General features: G+C 34.0%; 4 protein-coding genes across 37 annotated transcripts; 2 read left to right on the forward strand and 2 right to left on the reverse strand.

The window, feature by feature from the left end:
• Positions 1-82: 82 nt before the first annotated feature.
• Positions 83-1,514, reverse strand: LOC127071577 (uncharacterized). Of its 2 annotated transcripts, none has more exons than XM_051011002.1 (2): positions 1,323-1,514; positions 83-959 (listed from the first exon to the last, which is right to left on the reverse strand). In XM_051011002.1, exons 1-2 carry the CDS (start codon positions 1,503-1,505, stop codon positions 720-722), a joined length of 423 nt encoding a protein of 140 aa, XP_050866959.1. In that variant the 5' UTR covers positions 1,506-1,514; the 3' UTR covers positions 83-719. The 2 variants fall into 2 exon arrangements, with proteins under 2 accessions (XP_050866959.1, XP_050866958.1); XM_051011001.1 differs by having other exon boundaries at positions 83-1,013.
• Positions 1,515-1,812: 298 nt separating this feature from the next.
• LOC127071560 (A-kinase anchor protein 10, mitochondrial) lies at positions 1,813-8,060 on the forward strand. 3 transcript variants are annotated; one of them, XM_051010975.1, is made up of 10 exons: positions 1,813-1,941; positions 3,747-4,545; positions 4,621-4,744; positions 4,824-4,960; positions 5,095-5,245; positions 5,324-5,438; positions 5,552-5,741; positions 5,833-5,906; positions 5,981-6,033; positions 6,171-8,060. In XM_051010975.1, exons 2-10 carry the CDS (start codon positions 4,004-4,006, stop codon positions 6,258-6,260), a joined length of 1,476 nt encoding a protein of 491 aa, XP_050866932.1. In that variant the 5' UTR covers positions 1,813-1,941; positions 3,747-4,003; the 3' UTR covers positions 6,261-8,060. The 3 variants fall into 3 exon arrangements, with proteins under 3 accessions (XP_050866932.1, XP_050866931.1, XP_050866930.1); XM_051010974.1 differs by lacking the exon at positions 1,813-1,941 and adding an exon at positions 2,904-3,472; XM_051010973.1 differs by lacking the exon at positions 1,813-1,941 and adding an exon at positions 2,904-3,255.
• A 587-nt stretch (positions 8,061-8,647) lies between these two features.
• Positions 8,648-10,875, reverse strand: LOC127071565 (G-protein coupled receptor 143-like). Its single transcript, XM_051010988.1, has 6 exons — positions 10,585-10,875; positions 10,410-10,521; positions 10,179-10,273; positions 9,881-10,059; positions 9,478-9,805; positions 8,648-9,394 (listed from the first exon to the last, which is right to left on the reverse strand). Exons 1-6 carry the CDS (start codon positions 10,732-10,734, stop codon positions 9,173-9,175), a joined length of 1,086 nt encoding a protein of 361 aa, XP_050866945.1. The 5' UTR covers positions 10,735-10,875; the 3' UTR covers positions 8,648-9,172.
• A 1,317-nt stretch (positions 10,876-12,192) lies between these two features.
• LOC127071581 (uncharacterized) lies at positions 12,193-21,773 on the forward strand. Of its 31 annotated transcripts, XR_007785110.1 has the most exons (7): positions 12,193-13,739; positions 13,857-14,102; positions 14,580-15,005; positions 16,203-16,268; positions 16,386-17,436; positions 20,186-20,446; positions 20,542-21,773. XR_007785110.1 is itself a non-coding variant. In XM_051011008.1 (5 exons), the coding sequence occupies exons 1-5, from the start codon at positions 12,517-12,519 to the stop codon at positions 15,761-15,763; spliced, it is 327 nt and encodes a 108-aa protein (XP_050866965.1). In that variant the 5' UTR covers positions 12,193-12,516; the 3' UTR covers positions 15,764-16,016. The 31 variants fall into 31 exon arrangements, 1 of the variants encoding a protein (XP_050866965.1); XM_051011008.1 differs by lacking the exons at positions 16,203-16,268; positions 16,386-17,436; positions 20,186-20,446; positions 20,542-21,773 and adding an exon at positions 15,663-16,016 and having other exon boundaries at positions 12,193-12,544; positions 13,674-13,739; positions 14,037-14,102; positions 14,940-15,005; XR_007785119.1 differs by lacking the exons at positions 16,203-16,268; positions 16,386-17,436; positions 20,186-20,446; positions 20,542-21,773 and adding an exon at positions 16,023-16,184.
• The last annotated feature ends 1,466 nt before the right edge of the window (positions 21,774-23,239 follow it).

A 23,239-nucleotide genomic window follows, 5' to 3' on the forward strand; every position in this document is an offset into this window, starting at 1 on the left:
TTGAGTTTTTCTTAGAAAAAAAAAATTTGGAAAATAAAGAGGTGTAGACTATTTATATATAAAATAAAATTATACATAGGTATTTAAGATAAAGTTATTTATTCGTCAAATGGTTAATTGCAAATTAAAATCGTTGACTTTATAGATTGACAATACAATTGGGACACGATGGAGAACAAAGAAAAATATATTGTAAAAGACTATATTATATAACTCTAGAAATGTTAACTAATGCAAGATATGATTACGCATTAATATTTATGAAATACATATTTAAGACGTATAATGTACTATGTCTTATCAACGAATAATAGAGATTTCAAATGGTGCAGCACAATATATAGAATGAATATAAAAAACTTCAAGCTTCAAAAAAGCATGTAATAAAATCGAAGAACAAATTCGGTATAGAACATATTCGCATCTTACAATTAATAAACCTGCTTTGACAATGATTTCAACTATACTATAAAAGACATCATCAATGCACAATCTCCTATGAATCTGAATTAATGATAATTTTACATTTAATCATTTATCAATAAATTTGCAATATATGGTTACACGCATACGCACATTACACACACACACAGTAGACGAATACACTTTCGTGTTTAACATTAAATAAAATAATATCGTTATTATCCAGAGTTATTATACGAATTTAGAAAGATTATTCGAATGTATTTTCAAGATATCTTTCGAATAGCTTCTCTTCGTTAATGGCGGCCTTGTGATTTCAATTCAAGCCAGACGCCTTTATTAGACGAAGTTTCCGTTTTATCTTCTATCGTCGATATCGTTGCATCTTCCGTCGATTGTTCGATCCTTAAAGTCGTTGTTATTGAATCGTTCGTAGCTGCAATTTCTGCGGGATCCGTTTTGATGGTCGAAGAAGAAGATGTGGATGCATTAATGGCCGAAGTACTCGAAGGTTCAACCGAGGACGACGTCGTGGGCTTTGAAATCGGTTTTATGGTAAAGTCAGCGTAATCGTAAAAGTAATCATAATCCTATAAAATAAGAGAAAACAAAAAGAAAAGAAGAAAACAATAAATAAATAAAAAAAAAAAGAAAGAAAGAAAAAAACCTTTATCAATATCTACTTACACGTTCACGAATCTTAAGAGAGAAGTATATATATTATACATTTAATACAATTATAGATTTATTAAGATCCTTAGAGTTTTATTCATATACATATTAAACTATCTCTTGATAAAAGAGGAGAGAAAAAGAGACGTAGAGAAAAAGAAAAAGAAAAAGGAAATCTTATCTTATCTTATCAGACGCATACTTTTAATAATTGTATTTTCATTTACCGTGTAATCTTCGAGTATCTTGGAATCAACGAAAGCGAGTATCTTGAGATCCTTCAAGTCGATTCGGACATTGTGTTCGCCGGTCTGTCGTTGATCGTAAGTCACGGTAGGTGCGGTAAGTACCGTGTCGAGGAGAAGATAAATGTGGAAACCAAATGCGAAGGCGTAAAAAACAAACGACATGATGGGAAATCGTTTATCGTATAATATATAACGAAACACCACGTATAAAGAGGATCGATCGGAGCTTCGAACAACGCGAACTTTTGTAAAAATGTGTGCGCGAACTGTACGTCGTAGATGATGAGGAAGAAGAAGAAGAAGAAGAAGAAGAAGAAGAAGAAGAAGAAGAAGAAGAAGAAGAAAAGGAAGAGGAAGAAGAGACTCGCAAAGTTCGAGCAAAATCTTCACTGCGAGAATCACCTTCGTTTAATCTATACGTACTACCTCTATTCCTGAACGAAAAACCGGTATTCCTTTCGCGGTTGAACGCTCGAGAGAAGCTACGATACCTCATCGATGGTCTCCTCGATGGCCTCTCTTCGGTAGCCTCTTGTGTACTTCTTACTGTCCGGACATTGGCCTCTTGTCTTCGAGTCCACCTGTCTTCTCTTCTATAGTACGTTTCAAAATAACATGGCTACCACGTACAATTACGTGTTATGCTTAACCATTTTGTATGACACGTTAAATATTTATTTATTTATGTTATATATATATATATAATTTATAGATATTGCGCCCGCGCAATATTTCATTATACACATTACACGTACGATACGTTTAAAAATAACACGCAGCATATAAAAATCTAAATACAGAGATCATATGTATATAACGACTCGATAGACGTTTGTTCTATAGTACGTTTCAAAATAACGCGCCAATACATACGTTTATATACGTTGTAATATATCTATATAAAATATTTCGTGTCGTTTGTTAACGAAGAGATATATATATGTGTGTGTGTGTGTATTTATGTTATTTGTTTTCTTTTCTCTTTTTAACTTTTAAACGCGCTATATAAAAACAACGCTCGTATTCCTCACACGAAACATGCAAATTAGAATACGACACCAAGATTAACTTCGAATCGAGAATACGTTATTTTGATACGCTACGAGACACGAATACCAAAGTTATGAGAGGTTATCCACACCTTCAAAGAATTCAATTCTCATGAATTGATTATGTGTGGGAGAGACAAACGTATCTTCCTTGGGATTGCCTTCTCGAAGTTGAGAAAATATTTGACCTTTAACGCGATATGTACGGACTTACCTTCTTTGAACTTTCGATCGAATAACTCGAGTTGAATCCTTCTCTTTATCCTAGATCGTTCTGGTATCACAACGCACATAGGAGATAATCAATCGTTCGTCCTTCGAACGCGTTGATGCGCGACGTTAAAATATTTTAAAGATTTCTTTTTGTTATCACATATTTTCTTTTTTAGTTTCTTTTTTTTTTCTTTGTAATTATTATTTACAAGATTTCGATCGCGAGGAAAAAACGATGACTTCGATTCCATAATGATGAACTGATAATAATAATAATAATAATAATAAAATGTATTGTTCAATCGAATAAATCGATAATTATTATTAAATCGAATAAATCGATAAAGTATCGAAAAACGCCAAACAATAATTCCGGCGTGGTGTGTCGCATAATATAAAAAGTTTAGCGCGGAAGTGCCAGGAGCGTGCAAGACGCAAATAAATCTAATTAGCGTTGCTAAGGAAATCGGATTTATTTTGTAATACAGATATATTTATTGTCGGACGTAAAATATAGCGTTACAAGTATCTCATTGCTAAAAAGGATCGAAGAAATCTCAAGGAAGGTTAACCGAGTCTCGATGTAGCGATCGTAAACGGATTCGCGATGACACTAATGACAGTTCCTTCGGATATTGCGCGTTGCATATGTATGTGATCGACGAATCTCTCACCGAAACGTTTCCACCTTTATATCTTCGTAATAATATTAAAAGGAATAATAGAATCGACCGATCGATTCAAATTGTTGAAAACATCATCGACGGAAAAATACTCTATAAATTTTCCTACATTCGTTCGTCATATCGCGTTCTTTATCATGTTCCTCTCTGACGTAAAAAATGTTCCAATTTTTTAAGAAATCTGGTAATTATTTCATTATTCGAATTATTCCTGTAATTTCGTGATAGATTGATCAATATTATGAAAGGGGTAATGTTGGTTAAAAGAAACATAACCTCTTTAATCAAAACAAAATTTATTACGTTTGTTTGTAGAGACACAGATAACTGTATTGTCAAAGTTATTTAATACTTAATAGTTTTTTTAATTTCCTCTCTTAACAGGAGAATAGGATATTGACATTTATAGATTAAACTATACGTTTTCGTTGATCTGATATAATGTTTCTTACTTTCAGGGCAACGAGACAGGCCCAGATCATTGCATGCTTCTCCTACAAAATCAACAAAATTAGAAAAGACATTTGGAGATGAATTTGGTGATAGTGCGTCGATCTATGTACCGTCAAGTATATTGTGCAGCCTTGAGGAGGAAGAGGAAGATGAAATTCTTAAGGAAGAAAAAGACAATAAGCGACCATTTAGGTCTCAACTTTCTAAAACGCTTCCAGAGATTCTTGCAGATAAGGGTGCCCTAGGTTACTTTATCCAATTTATGGATACAAGAAATTCAATATCTCTTATAAAATTTTGGTTAGAAGTTGAATGTTTATGTGGATCGTTTCCTGATTTCCATCTTGAAGATGAAAACGTAGAGAATTTGAATTTCAAGAATGATCATACTGTGGAGTCCGATAGTTTCTCAAATTCAGTGGATGATAATGATAACTTTAATTGCAATGTACTGCAGGGTAATATTGAAAATCGTAATAGAGAAAAGGGACTGTACAATGAAATTGTAAATAGTAATGATGTAAAATCAAATTGTAATGACATGCCAAAGATTAGTGAGATGCTAAGTGGTATGCGACAATCAAATCGCAAACGTGGGAATAAAAGAGGCGATATGACAAATACTAGGCAAGATGCATTAAGAATTTATAAAAAATATATTATTAAAGAAACATTGGGTACTAATCGAATTCCTGAGGAACTAAAACTAGAAATAGAAAAAGCTCTTAAGTGTGAAAACATAGAGCCTATATTACGGTGCCTATCTAACATTCAAAATATTATATTTGATGTTATAGAAAAGGAGTAAGTACAAAAAAAGTTTTTACTGGAAGTAAAAGTATGCAAAAGTTATGGTCCTTTTTTTGTTTAAATTTATAGATATATTAATGACTTCCTGCGAAGTGAATTTCATTGTAAGCATCAAATTGATGTTCTAACAAGTGGGAATGTACAATTAGGGGACATATTATATAATGAAACTGCATTTTTTTATTTCATGGAGGTATAATCTTTATTATATTGCATCTTATATGTTAATTTTACGGTAATTTTTTTTGTACATCTATATTTATTAATTTCAGTTTATGGAACTCGAAAATAAACGCGAGCTCTTAGATTTTTGGATGGCTGCAATTAATTATAAACAAAATCTTTTAGAAAAGAAAGATCCAATAAACCCTGAGGAAGCTCAGTCTGATGCTCTTATTATATATGACAAGTAAGCAATATGTTTTACTACATGTTTTTATATATTTTGTAACATACAAGTAAATATATAAGTAAATATATAAAAAATGTAAATGAATTTATAATGATTTGTATAATGATTTGAAACATATATTGTGTCTTCAGATATTTTAGTTTGCAAGCAACTACGCCACTTGGGTTTAATGATAAAATTCGTTTCGACGTTGAACAAAATATTTGCCGCGAGGATGGAGAGGGACCATTACCTGATTGTTTTGATAAACCTTGTAAAATTGTATATAAATTTCTCAATAAGGTATATTTTATATCTTTCCTTTATAATGGCAATTGTAACAACTTATTTACTTATTCTTCTATGTTATTATAATTTCAGCACTATTTGCCTACCTTTTTATCATCACAGCTGTATTATAAATACTTATCAGAATTGATCAGTACCATTCAAAGCAATCCATGTTCGAGTTATCAGCTCAGAATAAAGAGAGCAGGTAATCATATTTTTTTTATCTATTAAATTATCAATATTTTTTTAAAGTCAAAGATAAGTATAAAATGGAATATAGAGATAACTGTAGAAACATTATATTTAATATTATACCAGGTTCTGACTGCAGCAGTGAAGTGAGCTCTATCAGTAACAGTATGCAAAGTACCCTGCAGGCAGGGAACAATGCCAATGGAATACTATCTAGTACTAGTACTAGTACAAAAACAAGTGCGCACAGTAGTATGAATATCGATACAAGGCAACTTTATGATCCAGATTCTTTATGGAGGCGTAACAAATATAGGTTCGTTTTTTAAAACTTTACTTTTTATACATTAATTGCAGTATCAAAGTTATTACATTATTTTAATTATATTGATACTTTAACAACATAGATTAAGTGTTGGCTACATCGATTACTTGGGTAGATTTATTACAGAAATAGAACCTGATCCTTGTAGAAAATATGGTAAGTTTTATTTGTATATATAGACATTTTTTCATTGAAAAAAAATTCATGTAAACAATATATAAAACTTTTAGAATCACGATTAGCGCGTGCTGTGAAAAGACTCGTAAATTTGGAGCAAGATAAGGTAAAACTTATATGCAGATTTAACGTGTTTATGGTAGTATGCAATAGATGATGCTTTAATAAACATATTTAAATTTATTGATTATTATAATACCAAGATATCATAAAATCATTATAAAATCTATTTTTAATATCTAGGCAAAAGAAGAACTAGCATGGAAAATAGCAGAAATGATCATTCGTGACATTACATCTTTGACCTTAGGAGCTACAAATCTTCCATCTTGATGGGATATACTTTATTTAATATGATCTTGAAAATCATTTTTGGAGCTTTTTATATATCACAGATGCTTAAAAGCTTATATTTCAAACAATTATTTCATTATTACTTATTACAAGTTAAAAATATGTAAGTTTGAAAAAAGTGCCAAAAAAAAGTTAAAGAAAAATTAAGTTAATTTTTAGTTCGGTTACAATTTAAGTTTAACATTTTATTTCAAACAATTTCGGAGCACCGTTTAACAATTTCCAGTTTTCGAATTAAATTGTTTGATATTAGTAGATTATAAAAATGAAGTTTTAGTATATGAAAATCTTGTGTGTGATATATATTGCGATTAGATAGTAATATTTTAGTACAATTATTTCACTTCAGTTATAAAATATAAAAAAAATACGATATATATATATATCAGAATCAAAGTAAATTCATTGTATATAATGATATCTTGCAAATATGAAAGTAACAATTTGAAAAGACAGGATAGTGTTATTTACTGCTTTATATTTTTTATTCTTTCTATAAATTATCTCTCGATTAACATTTTTTTTTATATTTTGTTTTAACTTAACTATTAATTTCTTACAAAATATGTTAAAAATTATGCTACAGTTTATTTTATCTTACTATATTTTTGATACATGTATCAAATTTGATACAGATAAAACAGCGAATTAGGAGAAGATATTATGGTAGGAGAAAACATAATGGAAATAATGATACAAGTTACACGAGTTTCTCTTTACAAGAATTTTAAGAATATGTACTTGATATAAAATTATCAGCAAATGAAGTCAATGAAAGATCGTTCATATTTGTGAACAAAGCTGTAGATATATTATGCAAGAGTCGCTGTAGAACGGCACAAATCAAACCACTTATGTTCTTAAGTTTATTGAATTTAAATGTGCGTATATATATATATATATATATATATATATATATATATATATATATACACGTTTTCTTTTTAAATTATAAATAATACTCCAGTGATTATAAGGCATAATTATTATCAATTTTTATTCTCATATGAGATTATATAAAAGTATTAACCTTGAATCTATCTATTAAATACGTAATTATTAAGTATATCATAAATTAATTTGCATAGGGCATTTTTTTGAACATTTTTGATGTTAATTATTATTTATTTAAACACTTCTTTTTTTATTGTTGTTTTTTTATATTATATTACAGAATATGAATTTCTTTCCATATTTTATTGATACTGATCTAATATTTTAAACGTAAAAAAATTAAAAAAGAAAGTAAGTTACATATTAATTGCAGCAGTTGAATGATAAAAACACGTTTACCTTTTATTTACGTTCTTCTTTGTCATGAATTTGTATAATCTGATAATTAATTGATGAATAATAGCGAATTTTCTTTTACAGTTAATAGAGATTACAAATGTGTTTTGTGCGATAGCATAAACAAAGTTAGGAAATTGTATATATTAATATCTGTAATATATAATATAATATTGAACAACATATACACATATACATATATATAGATAAAGTAAATCAAGAATTAGTTTATTAGAAGTAAATTGTAGGTTTATTTTCGCGTATATATAAAACGAGAAAATTGTACATTATGTATAAGAAAAAAAAAAAAAAATCATTAAAATTGATAAAAGTATACCATATTTGAAAATATACTATCATAAATGATAAGCTGATAGATCAAAATTGTGATGTTAATAATACATATTTACTGCTGCTTGCTGGTTCCTTTTTATACTATATTACTAAACAACTAATTATTAATTTTTTAGAAGCCTGTAATTCTAGATAAAACAATATTTCTATAGAACTTACATTTGTTAATATAGGATGAATGTAAGATATTTTTTGTGGAAGATGTATATGTGAAATTAACAGCAATACTATATTTGTTTTATATTTATTGTTTTTACCACTTATGTATAATCTCTGAATATTTCAGCAAGTTTGTTTGTAATACAATGGTGCTAATATAAATCCATTTTTTTAGATAAAAGAGTACTAACATTTTATTATCAAAATACATGATATTTATCAGTTACATTTTTAACAACAATGTATACAGTACTTATTTTTAACTGAAAATATCTATTAATATTAATGATAAATATTGCAGTGTACAAGTATGTATAAAGAGTTTTAAAATCAAATGTAATAAATTATAAAAATCTAGATCCTCCATATATGCACTTTTTAAAAGATACATGATTTTTCTGTAAAACTTTTGGTTTTATTTGTCAATTTGATCCAGTTTAAAAAATCAAATATACTAATATATAATTAATTTTTTATGTTTATTTTTTGTGTACGTAGTAAACTTTACCATTAATGTTCAGTAATAAATATAAAATAAAATCTGTTGAATGTACAAAATGTACTAATAATAGAATAATTGTATATATGTGTACACTATATTCTTACATGTATAAAATAAATTCCTTGTATTTATTACATTTACAATATATAATTATTTTAAATGATATTATTTTTATAGTTATAAAAATAATACATATTTCAATTTTATTAAAAGCTTTTATCTTTGATTTGACTTTTTATTCCTATAAAAAGTTAACATCAACGATTTCAATAACATGTAAGTATATAAGTAGCGCATTTATAAATTAACAATTTTATAAAAGTAATTCTATAAAATTTCTATAAATCTTTAGTCTATAAAAGTTGTCCTAATAAAATAATTAAATGTAGTCTATAATATTTCATCGTAATAATTATCTGGCAGTATTATTATATTTTTATAAGTTTTAAACATGTTTTAATAAGATTAAAATCAAATAAATACGAACCCTTAATCTCAATATTATAATATGTACTGTATATAAAAATGTGTAATTTTATCATAACTGTTCTATACTTCTAACAATACACTAAAAGTATCACAGTTTTCATAATGATGAAGATCCATTTATACTTGTATGAGGTGTACAAGCATATTGATTTAACAGAGGAGATGATTCAGTTAAATTTATATCTGTATTCCCTTTAGAAATTTGATTTAAACTGAAGCTTCCTAATTTTTGACACCATTCTAATCGGAATTTTTCTTTTCTGCCCCATCTCTGATAAACCAATGCATTTAAAAATGCTTGAAGTGGATTTGTTACTGCCTATATATAAACATAAATCAGATATATATATATATTGAGTAATTATTTAAAATTATTAGTATTTTATTATTTTCTTCACTTACCATCATATACCACAAAGTAATAATAGCTTTAACAGGTAACTGGAACCATAGTGTCCACAATAAGACACCATTGATTAGATTTGGTACCCAACATATATAATAAACAAGATTAATTAATGCAAATTTAAGTCTGATAGTTTGAACTAATTTTCGTTCTCGTCCTGTCATTTGTGCCAAACTATATGAAACAGCTGTTTTGAGATCACGAGTTGAAGCAATGTAAAGAAGTGGATTTATTATCATAACAATTGCCAATAGGACGTATGTTGTACAATAATTTGGAAGAATACGTAATATTGCAATGGACAATGATGTTAGATTATGACAGCTGGAATTAAATATTATCTATTAATATTACAACAAAATTTCAATTACTATAAATAATTAAAAACTAATACATTACTTTGCATCTGGAACATATAATATTGACAAACCAAAAATTGTTAAGAAAGCAGGACAAATCCATGCAAATATATGATAACAAATAGGATGACCAGATCGATCATTAAGTAATAATTTCATATCCACAGCATAACACAATGTCCAAATCCACGTAGCCATGTAAAAATATTGTGTCCATGCCTTATAAACGAGCCATTAAAAAATTAGTAGTTCAATGCATATCATCTAAATTGTTAATAAAACTTTATCTATCTAAAGTACGAAGACATTCTTATACAATAAGCAAATAAGTTATTTACCGAAGAAAGAGCACAGAATATAACACTGGAAGTATCATTTTCCATTGGCATAATAGATTTAAAGTTTATCCATAATGCTGATCTTATAAATATACCTAAAAAGAAAAATTATATAAGTAATAATTCCATACTGCAATATGTAGAAGAAAAATGACGTAGAATAAAAGGATTATAAATCGTTAGTATATATTGCTGTAATGGAGATAACATAAAGCGACAATAAAATAACACCTAAAGAAGCAAATAAATCGGCAATTGCGAGCCATACAATAATCTCGCGTCCTCTCGATGCCGAAAAACTATTCCATCGATGAGGAAGATTTGATGTCTCACGAGGTAACACCTAAAATACAATTTTTATGCTTACATAGAAAGGTTATGGAATAATATAAATATTTCATATTACTTGATAAACAGCTCCAAGTATTCCCATTGTCGAAGAAAGCATGCACACTATATTATAAACATCTGTATTAAATTCTTCCATTATTTTAACAGCCATATCGGTTTTATTCGTATGGCGACAACAAAAAGTCTGTATCGTTGGATCAGCCATGTTATTAGCAATATCAAAGGTATTATATAAATTAATAAATATCAATTAAAATTATTCATTATTCCTGGTTTTAAAAAGAAAGCAAACTAAATAGTAACGATAATAGTATATCTAAAATATACATATAAATCTTAACATACGTTAATAGTAAGATAATTTAATCTTTCGATATATATAAATCTCGAAAAATCTCGAACTCGAGTTCTTTATCTAGCATCTAATGACAACAAATCGAAAGCTTGAGCGATTTTAAAAATTATCGAGATAGTATTCTTTTGCATTCGGAGGAATAAATATCGTAGCTCTCTCTTTTCATATGTCTAACCTTAAATAATTAATACTACCGACAATATAATAATTATTTAAACGATCTATGACAAGGAGAAAAATAAACTAGTACTTAAAAAATAAATTTAAACATTACATAGCATGTAAGACATGTTAAATATAAAATAAAATTCAAGTAATATTTAAATAAAGTAAGATTTTTACCGCGCGATCGTCGTTTGTTTTAGTAAACGAAACAGTACTTTTCATTGGCTCTGATTGTAACCAAACAGTTTTTTTCTTGGACTTTGACGCATTATGATCGAAAGAGATCCTTTCCAAAAGGTAAACTTAAAAAAATCATACTCACTATTATTTTATAATAATTTAAATAATTTAAATAAAGTACACGGAGTATAATTACTTAATATTTAAACAATAGCACGTTTATTTAAACATTTCATAACTCGAAACACGCGAAAAACTTCAAATAACCTTAATTTAAAATTTCCAGATTCAAAAATGTTGATCTCGTAGTACATGACTACGCACGATGTCAACAAAATCGTACCTCTGGTCGACTTCAATAGTTATTGGATCAGTCTGTCTATATATTCCGAAGAGAAAACATCAAAGTTATCACAGGATATCTTCCTGCAAGTAACAACGAAAAATTAATGTAAGTATATTATTATATCACTCATTTTTTCAAAATTGTGAAGTGCGGAATACTTGGTTTCGCGATACGTCAACAAACCGAACCTTTGACGACTTTGACAGTTCTTGGTTCAATCTTGTTTGGAATCTCGACGAGTACACATCGCATCTTACGGAGTACGCGTCTTCCGTAAGTAGTAAGAAAGAGTAATGTAAGTACATAATTATATCACTCATTCTTTCTCTCTCGTGAGGTCTATATAAGTGGATCGATTTTGACAGTGACTCCAATCTTGTTTCGAATAACGACGAGTACACCTCACCCCTCTCGTAACACTCCTTTCTCGTAAGTATCTCTCATTCTTTCAATATTCTATACGATTTTTCTGTTTTAGAACGAAATGGAGTAGTGGGGGTACTGTCACGCTCGCGACGTCTATATAAGTCAGCCGATTTTGACAGTTGCTCCAATTTTGTTTCGAATACCGACGAGTAAACATGGCCGCTCTTGCAGAATGCCCTTCTCGTAAGTATTTCTAATTCATTCGATATTCTACACGATTTTTCTGTTTAAGAACAAAATGGAGTAGTGGGGGTACTGTCACGATCGCGACGTCTATATAAGTGGGCCGAATTTGACAGTTGCTCCAATTTTGTTTCGAATACCGACGAGTAAACATGGCCGCTCTCGCAGAATGCCCTTCTCGTAAGTATTTCTAATTCATTCGATATTCTACACGATTTTTCTGTTTAAGAACAAAATGGAGTAGTGGGGGTACTGTCACGATCGCGACGTCTATATAAGTGGGCCGAATTTGACAGTTGCTCCAATCTTGTTTCGAATACCGACGAGTAAACATGGCCGCTCTCGCAGAATGCCCTTCTCGTAAGTATCTCTAATTCATTCGATATTCTACACGATTTTTCTGTTTCAGAACGAAATGGAGTAGTGGGGGTACTGTCACGCTCGCGACGTCTATATAAGTCAGCCGATTTTGACAGTTGCTCCAATCTTGTTTCGAATACCGACGAGTAAACATCGCCGCTCTCGCAGAATGCCCTTCTCGTAAGTATCTCTAATTCATTCGATATTCTACACGATTTTTCTGTTTTAGAACGAAATGGAGTAGTGGGGGTACTGTCACGCTCGCGACGTCTATATAAGTGGGCCGAATTTGACAGTTGCTCCAATCTTGTTTCGAATACCGACGAGTAAACATCGCCGCTCTCGCAGAATGCCCTTCTCGTAAGTATCTCTAATTCATTCGATATTCTACACGATTTTTCTGTTTCAGAACGAAATGGAGTAGTGGGGGTACTGTCACGCTCGCGACGTCTATATAAGTCAGCCGATTTTGACAGTTGCTCCAATTTTGTTTCGAATACCGACGAGTAAACATGGCCGCTCTCGCAGAATGCCCTTCTCGTAAGTATCTCTAATTCATTCGATATTCTACACGATTTTTCTGTTTCAGAACGAAATGGAGTAGTGGGGGTACTGTCACGCTCGCGACGTCTATATAAGTCAGCCGATTTTGACAGTTGCTCCAATCTTGTTTCGAATACCGACGAGTAAACATCGCCGCTCTCGCAGAATGCCCTTCTCGTAAGTATCTCTAATTCATTCGATATTCTACACGATTTTTCTGTTTTAGAACGAAATGGAGTAGTGGGGGTACTGTCACGCTCGCGACGTCTATATAAGTGGGCCGAATTTGACAGTTGCTCCAATCTTGTTTCGAATACCGACGAGTAAACATCGCCGCTCTCGCAGAATGCCCTTCTCGTAAGTATCTCTAATTCATTCGATATTCTACACGATTTTTCTGTTTCAGAACGAAATGGAGTAGTGGGGGTACTGTCACGCTCGCGACGTCTATATAAGTCAGCCGATTTTGACAGTTGCTCCAATCTTGTTTCGAATACCGACGAGTAAACATCGCCGCTCTCGCAGAATGCCCTTCTCGTAAGTATCTCAAATTCATTCGATATTCTACACGATTTTTCTGTTTCAGAACGAAATGGAGTAGTGGGGGTACTGTCACGCTCGCGACGTTTATATAAGCGGACTGACTTTGACAGTAAGTGATCCAGTCATGCTTCGAATACCGACGAATAAACATCGCCGCTCTCGCAGAATGCCCTTCTCGTAAGTATCTCTAATTCATTCGATATTCTACACGATTTTTCTGTTTTAGAACGAAATGGAGTAGTGGGGGTACTGTCACGCTCGCGACGTCTATATAAGTGGGCCGAATTTGACAGTTGCTCCAATCTTGTTTCGAATACCGACGAGTAAACATCGCCGCTCTCGCAGAATGCCCTTCTCGTAAGTATCTCTAATTCATTCGATATTCTACACGATTTTTCTGTTTCAGAACGAAATGGAGTAGTGGGGGTACTGTCACGCTCGCGACGTTTATATAAGCGGACTGACTTTGACAGTAAGTGATCCAGTCATGCTTCGAATACCGACGAATAAACATCGCCGCTCTCGCAGAATGCCCTTCTCGTAAGTATCTCTAATTCATTCGATATTCTACACGATTTTTCTGTTTCAGAACGAAATGGAGTAGTGGGGGTACTGTCACGCTCGCGACGTCTATATAAGTCAGCCGATTTTGACAGTTGCTCCAATTTTGTTTCGAATACCGACGAGTAAACATGGCCGCTCTCGCAGAATGCCCTTCTCGTAAGTATCTCTAATTCATTCGATATTCTACACGATTTTTCTGTTTCAGAACGAAATGGAGTAGTGGGGGTACTGTCACGCTCGCGACGTCTATATAAGTCAGCCGATTTTGACAGTTGCTCCAATCTTGTTTCGAATACCGACGAGTAAACATCGCCGCTCTCGCAGAATGCCCTTCTCGTAAGTATCTCTAATTCATTCGATATTCTACACGATTTTTCTGTTTCAGAACGAAATGGAGTAGTGGGGGTACTGTCACGCTCGCGACGTCTATATAAGTGGGCCGAATTTGACAGTTGCTCCAATCTTGTTTCGAATACCGACGAGTAAACATCGCCGCTCTCGCAGAATGCCCTTCTCGTAAGTATCTCTAATTCATTCGATATTCTACACGATTTTTCTGTTTCAGAACGAAATGGAGTAGTGGGGGTACTGTCACGCTCGCGACGTCTATATAAGTCAGCCGATTTTGACAGTTGCTCCAATCTTGTTTCGAATACCGACGAGTAAACATCGCCGCTCTCGCAGAATGCCCTTCTCGTAAGTATCTCAAATTCATTCGATATTCTACACGATTTTTCTGTTTCAGAACGAAATGGAGTAGTGGGGGTACTGTCACGCTCGCGACGTTTATATAAGCGGACTGACTTTGACAGTAAGTGATCCAGTCATGCTTCGAATACCGACGAATAAACATCGCCGCTCTCGCAGAATGCCCTTCTCGTAAGTATCTCTAATTCATTCGATATTCTACACGATTTTTCTGTTTTAGAACGAAATGGAGTAGTGGGGGTACTGTCACGCTCGCGACGTCTATATAAGTGGGCCGAATTTGACAGTTGCTCCAATCTTGTTTCGAATACCGACGAGTAAACATCGCCGCTCTCGCAGAATGCCCTTCTCGTAAGTATCTCTAATTCATTCGATATTCTACACGATTTTTCTGTTTCAGAACGAAATGGAGTAGTGGGGGTACTGTCACGCTCGCGACGTCTATATAAGTCAGCCGATTTTGACAGTTGCTCCAATTTTGTTTCGAATACCGACGAGTAAACATGGCCGCTCTCGCAGAATGCCCTTCTCGTAAGTATCTCTAATTCATTCGATATTCTACACGATTTTTCTGTTTCAGAACGAAATGGAGTAGTGGGGGTACTGTCACGCTCGCGACGTCTATATAAGTCAGCCGATTTTGACAGTTGCTCCAATCTTGTTTCGAATACCGACGAGTAAACATCGCCGCTCTCGCAGAATGCCCTTCTCGTAAGTATCTCTAATTCATTCGATATTCTACACGATTTTTCTGTTTTAGAACGAAATGGAGTAGTGGGGGTACTGTCACGCTCGCGACGTCTATATAAGTGGGCCGAATTTGACAGTTGCTCCAATCTTGTTTCGAATACCGACGAGTAAACATCGCCGCTCTCGCAGAATGCCCTTCTCGTAAGTATCTCTAATTCATTCGATATTCTACACGATTTTTCTGTTTCAGAACGAAATGGAGTAGTGGGGGTACTGTCACGCTCGCGACGTCTATATAAGTCAGCCGATTTTGACAGTTGCTCCAATCTTGTTTCGAATACCGACGAGTAAACATCGCCGCTCTCGCAGAATGCCCTTCTCGTAAGTATCTCTAATTCATTCGATATTCTACACGATTTTTCTGTTTCAGAACGAAATGGAGTAGTGGGGGTACTGTCACGCTCGCGACGTCTATATAAGTCAGCCGATTTTGACAGTTGCTCCAATCTTGTTTCGAATACCGACGAGTAAACATCGCCGCTCTCGCAGAATGCCCTTCTCGTAAGTATCTCAAATTCATTCGATATTCTACACGATTTTTCTGTTTCAGAACGAAATGGAGTAGTGGGGGTACTGTCACGCTCGCGACGTTTATATAAGCGGACTGACTTTGACAGTAAGTGATCCAGTCATGCTTCGAATACCGACGAATAAACATCGCCGCTCTCGCAGAATGCCCTTCTCGTAAATATCTCTAATTCATTCGATATTCTACACGATTTTTCTGTTTTAGAACGAAATGGAGTAGTGGGGGTACTGTCACGCTCGCGACGTCTATATAAGTGGGCCGATTTTGACAGTTGCTCCAATCTTGTTTCGAATTTCGAAGAGTAAACATCGCAGTTCTCGTTATACGCATTCTCCGTAAGTAATAGAGAAGAGTTAATGTAAGTACATAATTGAATCACATATTCATTTAATATTCTATACGATTGATTCTGTTTTAGAATTAAATCTTGATGCGAATGGCAGCATATTACTACGTTGTATTTAACGTTTCGGGTGGGACCCTTGGGAGGGGCCCAAGGGTGTGGGCCTTCGGGCGGGTTACTGTCTCCATAATCTTTTCCTTTTCGTTCCCCCTCCTATTCCTTTTTTGCTTCAGGTTATATTATCGTGGAACCTTCGCTGCACTCTACCATTACAAAATCGGATCTGTGACTGACTGTCTTTGATTACTTCGAAGAGTGAACGTAGAAATATTCGCAGGATGCCATAGGAGCGAGTATTAACGAAGATTTTACGCAAGTACCATGTTATATCTCTCATATTTTCGAAATTCTATACTATTTCTTTTGTTTTAGGCTTCGACTTTGCACTCTCGGAAGACGATGGCGATATATCACCACGAGTGGACTTAGAAATATTCACAGGATGCCACTCGAGCGAGTATTAACGGATAGTTAATTCATATATACAACAGTTTATTTGATTTTAGACAAATTTGAAGTACGGGTAGTCGGCTTGGAATAACGACAACAAAGTCGCGCCTTCGACCGACCTGTACAGTTTCTAGTTCAGTTCTGCTTTGGACTTTGACGAGTGAACTTAGAAATTTTCACAGGCTGCCATAGGAGCGAGTACTAACGCAACGAGTGCTAACGATTTTACGCAAGTACAATGTTGTATTACTCATATTTTCCACACTCTACGCTTTCTTTTTGTTTTAGGCTTCGACTTTGCACTCTGGGAGGCCATTGACAGTCTTTCTCCATGGGGGGACTTAGAATTTCCATAGGACGCCATAGGAGCGAGTACTAACGAAGATTTTACGCAAGTACAATGTTGTATTACTCATATTTTTCATAATCTGTACTCTTGCTTTTGTTTTAGGCTTCGACTTTGCACTCTCGGAGGCCGTTGACAGTCTTTCTCCATGGGGGGACTTAGAATTTCCATAGGACGCCATAGAAGCGAGTACTAGCGAAGATTTTACGCAAGTAAAATGTTGTGTTACTCATATTTTCCACACTCTACGCTTTCTTTTTGTTTTAGGCTTCGACTTTGCACTCTGGGAGGCCATTGACAGTCTTTCTCCATGGGGGGACTTAGAATTTCCATAGGATGCCATAGGAGCGAGTATTAACGGACAGTTAATACGAATATATAAAGAATTATTGATTGTAGGCTTAAATGCGAAGTGGGGATACTCGTCTTCGAGAGACGAAAACAAACTCGGGTCTTTGACCGCCCATTATATTTACTGGTTCATTTGTGTTTTGGACTCCGACGAGAGAACTTAGAAATTTTCACAGGCTGCTATAGGAGCGAGTACTAGCGAAGATTTTACGCAAGTACAATGTTGTATTACTCATATTTTTCATAATCTGTACTCTTGCTTTTGTTTTAGGCTTCGACTTTGCACTCTCGGAGGCCGTTGACAGTCTTTCTCCATGGGGGGACTTAGAATTTCCATAGGACGCCATAGAAGCGAGTACTAGCGAAGATTTTACGCAAGTAAAATGTTGTGTTACTCATATTTTCCACACTCTACGCTTTCTTTTTGTTTTAGATTTCCACTTTGCACTCTCCGAAGCCATTGACAGTCTTTCTCCATGGGGGGACTTAGAATTTCCATAGGACGCCATAGGAGCGAGTACTAACGAAGATTTTACGCAAGTACAATGTTGTATTACTCATATTTTCCACACTCTACGCTTTCTTTTTGTTTTAGGCTTCGACTTTGCACTCTGGGAGGCCATTGACAGTCTTTCTCCATGGGGGGACTTAGAATTTCCATAGGATGCCATAGGAGCGAGTATTAACGGACAGTTAATACGAATATATAAAGAATTATTGATTGTAGGCTTAAATGCGAAGTGGGGATACTCGTCTTCGAGAGACGAAAACAAACTCGGGTCTTTGACCGCCCATTATATTTACTGGTTCATTTGTGTTTTGGACTCCGACGAGAGAACTTAGAAATTTTCACAGGCTGCTATAGGAGCGAGTACTAGCGAAGATTTTACGCAAGTACAATGTTGTATTACTCATATTTTTCATAATCTGTACTCTTGCTTTTGTTTTAGGCTTCGACTTTGCACTCTCGGAGGCCGTTGACAGTCTTTCTCCATGGGGGGACTTAGAATTTCCATAGGACGCCATAGAAGCGAGTACTAGCGAAGATTTTACGCAAGTAAAATGTTGTGTTACTCATATTTTCCACACTCTACGCTTTCTTTTTGTTTTAGATTTCCACTTTGCACTCTCCGAAGCCATTGACAGTCTTTCTCCATGGGGGGACTTAGAATTTCCATAGGACGCCATAGGAGCGAGTACTAACGAAGATTTTACGCAAGTACAATGTTGTATTACTCATATTTTCCACACTCTACGCTTTCTTTTTGTTTTAGGCTTCGACTTTGCACTCTGGGAGGCCATTGACAGTCTTTCTCCATGGGGGGACTTAGAATTTCCATAGGATGCCATAGGAGCGAGTATTAACGGACAGTTAATACGAATATATAAAGAATTATTGATTGTAGGCTTAAATGCGAAGTGGGGATACTCGTCTTCGAGAGACGAAAACAAACTCGGGTCTTTGACCGCCCATTATATTTACTGGTTCATTTGTGTTTTGGACTCCGACGAGAGAACTTAGAAATTTTCACAGGCTGCTATAGGAGCGAGTACTAGCGAAGATTTTACGCAAGTACAATGTTGTATTACTCATATTTTTCATAATCTGTACTCTTGCTTTTGTTTTAGGCTTCGACTTTGCACTCTCGGAGGCCGTTGACAGTCTTTCTCCATGGGGGGACTTAGAATTTCCATAGGACGCCATAGAAGCGAGTACTAGCGAAGATTTTACGCAAGTACAATGTTGTATTACTCATATTTTTCATAATCTGTACTCTTGCTTTTGTTTTAGATTTCCACTTTGCACTCTCGGAGGCCATTGACAGTCTTTCTCCATGGGGGGACTTAGAAATTTCCATAGGATGCCATAGGAGCGAGTATTAACGGACAGTTAATACGAATATACAAAGGATTATTGATTTTAGGCTTAAATGCGAAGTGGGGATACTCGTCTTCGAGAGACGAAAACAAACTCGGGTCTTTGACCGCCCATTATATTTACTGGTTCATTTGTGTTTTGGACTCCGACGAGAGAACTTAGAAATTTTCACAGGCTGCCATAGGAGCGAGTACTAGCGAAGATTTTACGCAAGTACAATGTTGTGTTACTCATATTTTCCACACTCTACGCTTTCTTTTTGTTTTAGGCTTCGACTTTGCACTCTCGGAGGCCATTGACAGTCTTTCTCCATGGGGGGACTTAGAAATTTCCATAGGATGCCATAGGAGCGAGTATTAACGGACAGTTAATACGAATATACAAAGGATTATTGATTTTAGGCTTAAATGCGAAGTGGGGATATTCGTCTTCGAGAGACGAAAACAAACTCGGGTCTTTGACCGCCCATTATATTTACTGGTTCATTTGTGTTTTGGACTCCGACGAGAGAACTTAGAAATTTTCACAGGCTGCCATAGGAGCGAGTACTAGCGAAGATTTTACGCAAGTACAAGGTTGTGTTACTCATATTTTCCACACTTTACGCTTTCTTTTTGTTTTAGATTTCCACTTTGCACTCTCGGAGGCCGTTGACAGTCTTTCTCCATGGGGGACTTAGAAAATTTCGCATCTTTGGAGGACTTTGAAAATCTATCTCCACTATTGGACTTAGAATATTTCGAAACCCTTGGGGACTTTGAAAATCTATCTCCACGAGAGGAGTTAGAAATTTTCGCACGATGCCGAATTCGAGCGAGTATTAACGAAGACGTAAAGTAAGTATATTTTTCTATCATATATTTGTTGATTGATTTTTATAGTTTTCATTACAACAATGATACTTATTATTTCGTTTGTATTTTTGTTTCAGAACCTCGTTGCTATCGCGCGCGTTGCAATGATGTAATCGAGTGTTAGTATCGCTAAAATAAATTTATCGCGAAGTAGAAGCAGTGTTTGTTCGTTCGCGTTTCGCGATTTAAACCATAAGTGTTTTTGCATAGACTGCGTGCAATGCAGTCCTTAGAGTCAGTGTTTGTTCGCGTAGTTTTTTGATTTTTTAACAGTCGCACAGACTGTACTTGTAAAATATAGTAGAGTTGCGTTAAGTAAATTCAGTGACCGTTCGTTAATGAGTAACTACCGCGAATTAGAGTCAGTGCATCACTGAAGAGGATCTCGACCAACTTCGATGTCGACCTACCTCATTTTCAACCAACTACAAATCATCCACCCTCAATTTCGACCTAAATCGCGGTCCAGTGTTTTGGAGCCATCGCAGAACTTCTTAAGTAGTAAGTTAATTTTTAAGTCCTTCCGTTGACTCAGTCATGTCGAGGACGAAAGGTCCGAATCGGCACGAATGATTGCTTGTAGTTAATACGTAAAAGAGCATTGAGTGACTACTAGGAAATTTTTTTTTATTTTTCGTTTCAGAATGGCTTTCGAGTTTCGTTAGATTGATTAGTTTTCTTATTAGTTTTCGAATAAGGGTATTTAGTAATGTTCTATAGTAGTTGCTTGGGCATGAAGCAAAGAAGAAGTTGTATGCTGCAAAGGTCTTTACATACTGTGGCTCAAGAGGGCAACTATTAGATTATTGAGTTATTTTCGATGGTTCGACAAATTAGTCTAATTGGATATATTTTAATTTCTATGTGGTCACTCAAAATGCTCTTATTTAATAATAATTTTGATTTCAGATACTCCAACGACATAACTCTCCATCTTCCATTCCACATTGTCACGTGTACGGGAAAGGAATTGTTACATATTTCATTCATTTTTAGTATTAAAGTCGAATAGTAAATTTTTCTTTTATTTACATTTTCTTTTTTAAAGTTCAATCAAATTTCTAATATCTTATTTTTACAAAATCAAATTCTATATTCAAATCATAGCTACGAAATGTATAAGATACTATAATTGTTGGGATTACTGAAATTGCGTTGAATAAAAGTCCATATAGGATTGAAACAAGTTCACAGAGGTTGAAGGCAAGTTCTTTCTTTCTTTCGCGCGTTATAAGAAGAGAATATTCGTTTAAATTTGGATCGGGAATTTTTCATTTTGATTTTCTCTTATAAATTTAAATTGAATTAAATTCAGGATTTCATTTTTCGTAAGTAATATATATATATATATATATTCGTATATAAAATATGAAATCACTGCTTATGATGAGAAGAACTGTATGTAATAGTTTCAACTTCAAATTATTCTAAATTAATTTTTCTAGTTTAATTACTTAAGTTTCTCTCGGGTGGGACCCTTTGGAGGGGCCTTAGGGTGTGGGCCTTTGAGCGGGTTACTGTTACAGTATCTTATAAAGCTTCTTTCCTCTTCTTCTTTCTTTTATCTTTTCTCTCTTTTCTTTTTCTTCTTCTCGTCTCCTTTAATTTTTTTTCTGTTTCAGGTTAGATGATGAAGGAAGCAATCATCGAGGGACCGATCATCGTGAAGTTTACTTATTGATTTATTATATATTTCTTTTAATCATATAGGTTTATATTAATCATATACATTTTTATTAATTTAATATGATAAAATAATTTTTTTGTTTATAATATGTATGCATGTCTATTTATCGAAACTGATTTCTATATAATAATTGAAGGAATTATTCGAGATTGTGTTAGTTTTTCTCGGGTGGGACCCTTGGGAGGGGCCCTTGGGTGTGGGCCTTTGTGCGGGTTACCGTCTTAGGATCTTGTAAAGAAGCTCTTTCCTCTTTTGATTTTCTTCTTCTTCTTTTTCTGCACTTTATCTTGTTTTTTTTTTTGTCTTTTAATCTTTTTCTGTTTCAGGTTAGATCATCGAGAGACCGATCATCGAGGCATGGATCATCGAGGCATGGATCATCGAGGGAATGATCATCGTGAAATTTATCTCTTGACTGATTATACATTTCTATTTATTCTACGCATTTCTATTTATTCCACACATTTCGACTTCTATTTATTATAAGTATTTCTATTTATGTAACATGCTTATATTTATTATAAGCATATTTATTATAATATATGCATTTTTATCGATTATATATATCTCTATTTATTGAAACGCATAGGTATATAAAAATTTAAATAATTGTCGGAGATTGATTATTCTACTTTCTCTCAATTTTCGTACTTTGATTTTTCTCAGGTGAAGCGATTTTCAAAATATTCATCGTTCTAAATTCTATCTTTCTCTCTCTCTCCCTCTCTCTCTCTCTCGTACGCATATTCCAGCTTTCTTTTCTCCTTTTTCTCTTCTTCTGTTGCTCTCCTCTTCTCTTTGCTTCTTTTTCTTATTCTCATCTTCTTTTACTTTTACTTTTTCTCTTTTTCAGTCTCCAAATCATCGAGGGATTTTTACACGGAAGTTAATGGAACCTCGCTGCATATAATTGATATTATATTCAGAGAGGGTATGTCTCCTTGCTTCCGTACGCGATGATAGGGATAACATTCACGCGCGTGCCGGTCGTCACGCGCATGAGTGTTCGCGATCGCGAGATTAAAAGTCCTACCGAGGACTACGTTTTGATTTTTAAGATATAGACACGACCGGTCGTGTCTCGAGAT

The sequence above is a fragment of the Vespula vulgaris genome, chromosome 22 (genome assembly GCF_905475345.1).
Source record: "Vespula vulgaris chromosome 22, iyVesVulg1.1, whole genome shotgun sequence".
Taxonomy (NCBI): Eukaryota; Metazoa; Arthropoda; class Insecta; order Hymenoptera; family Vespidae; genus Vespula; species Vespula vulgaris.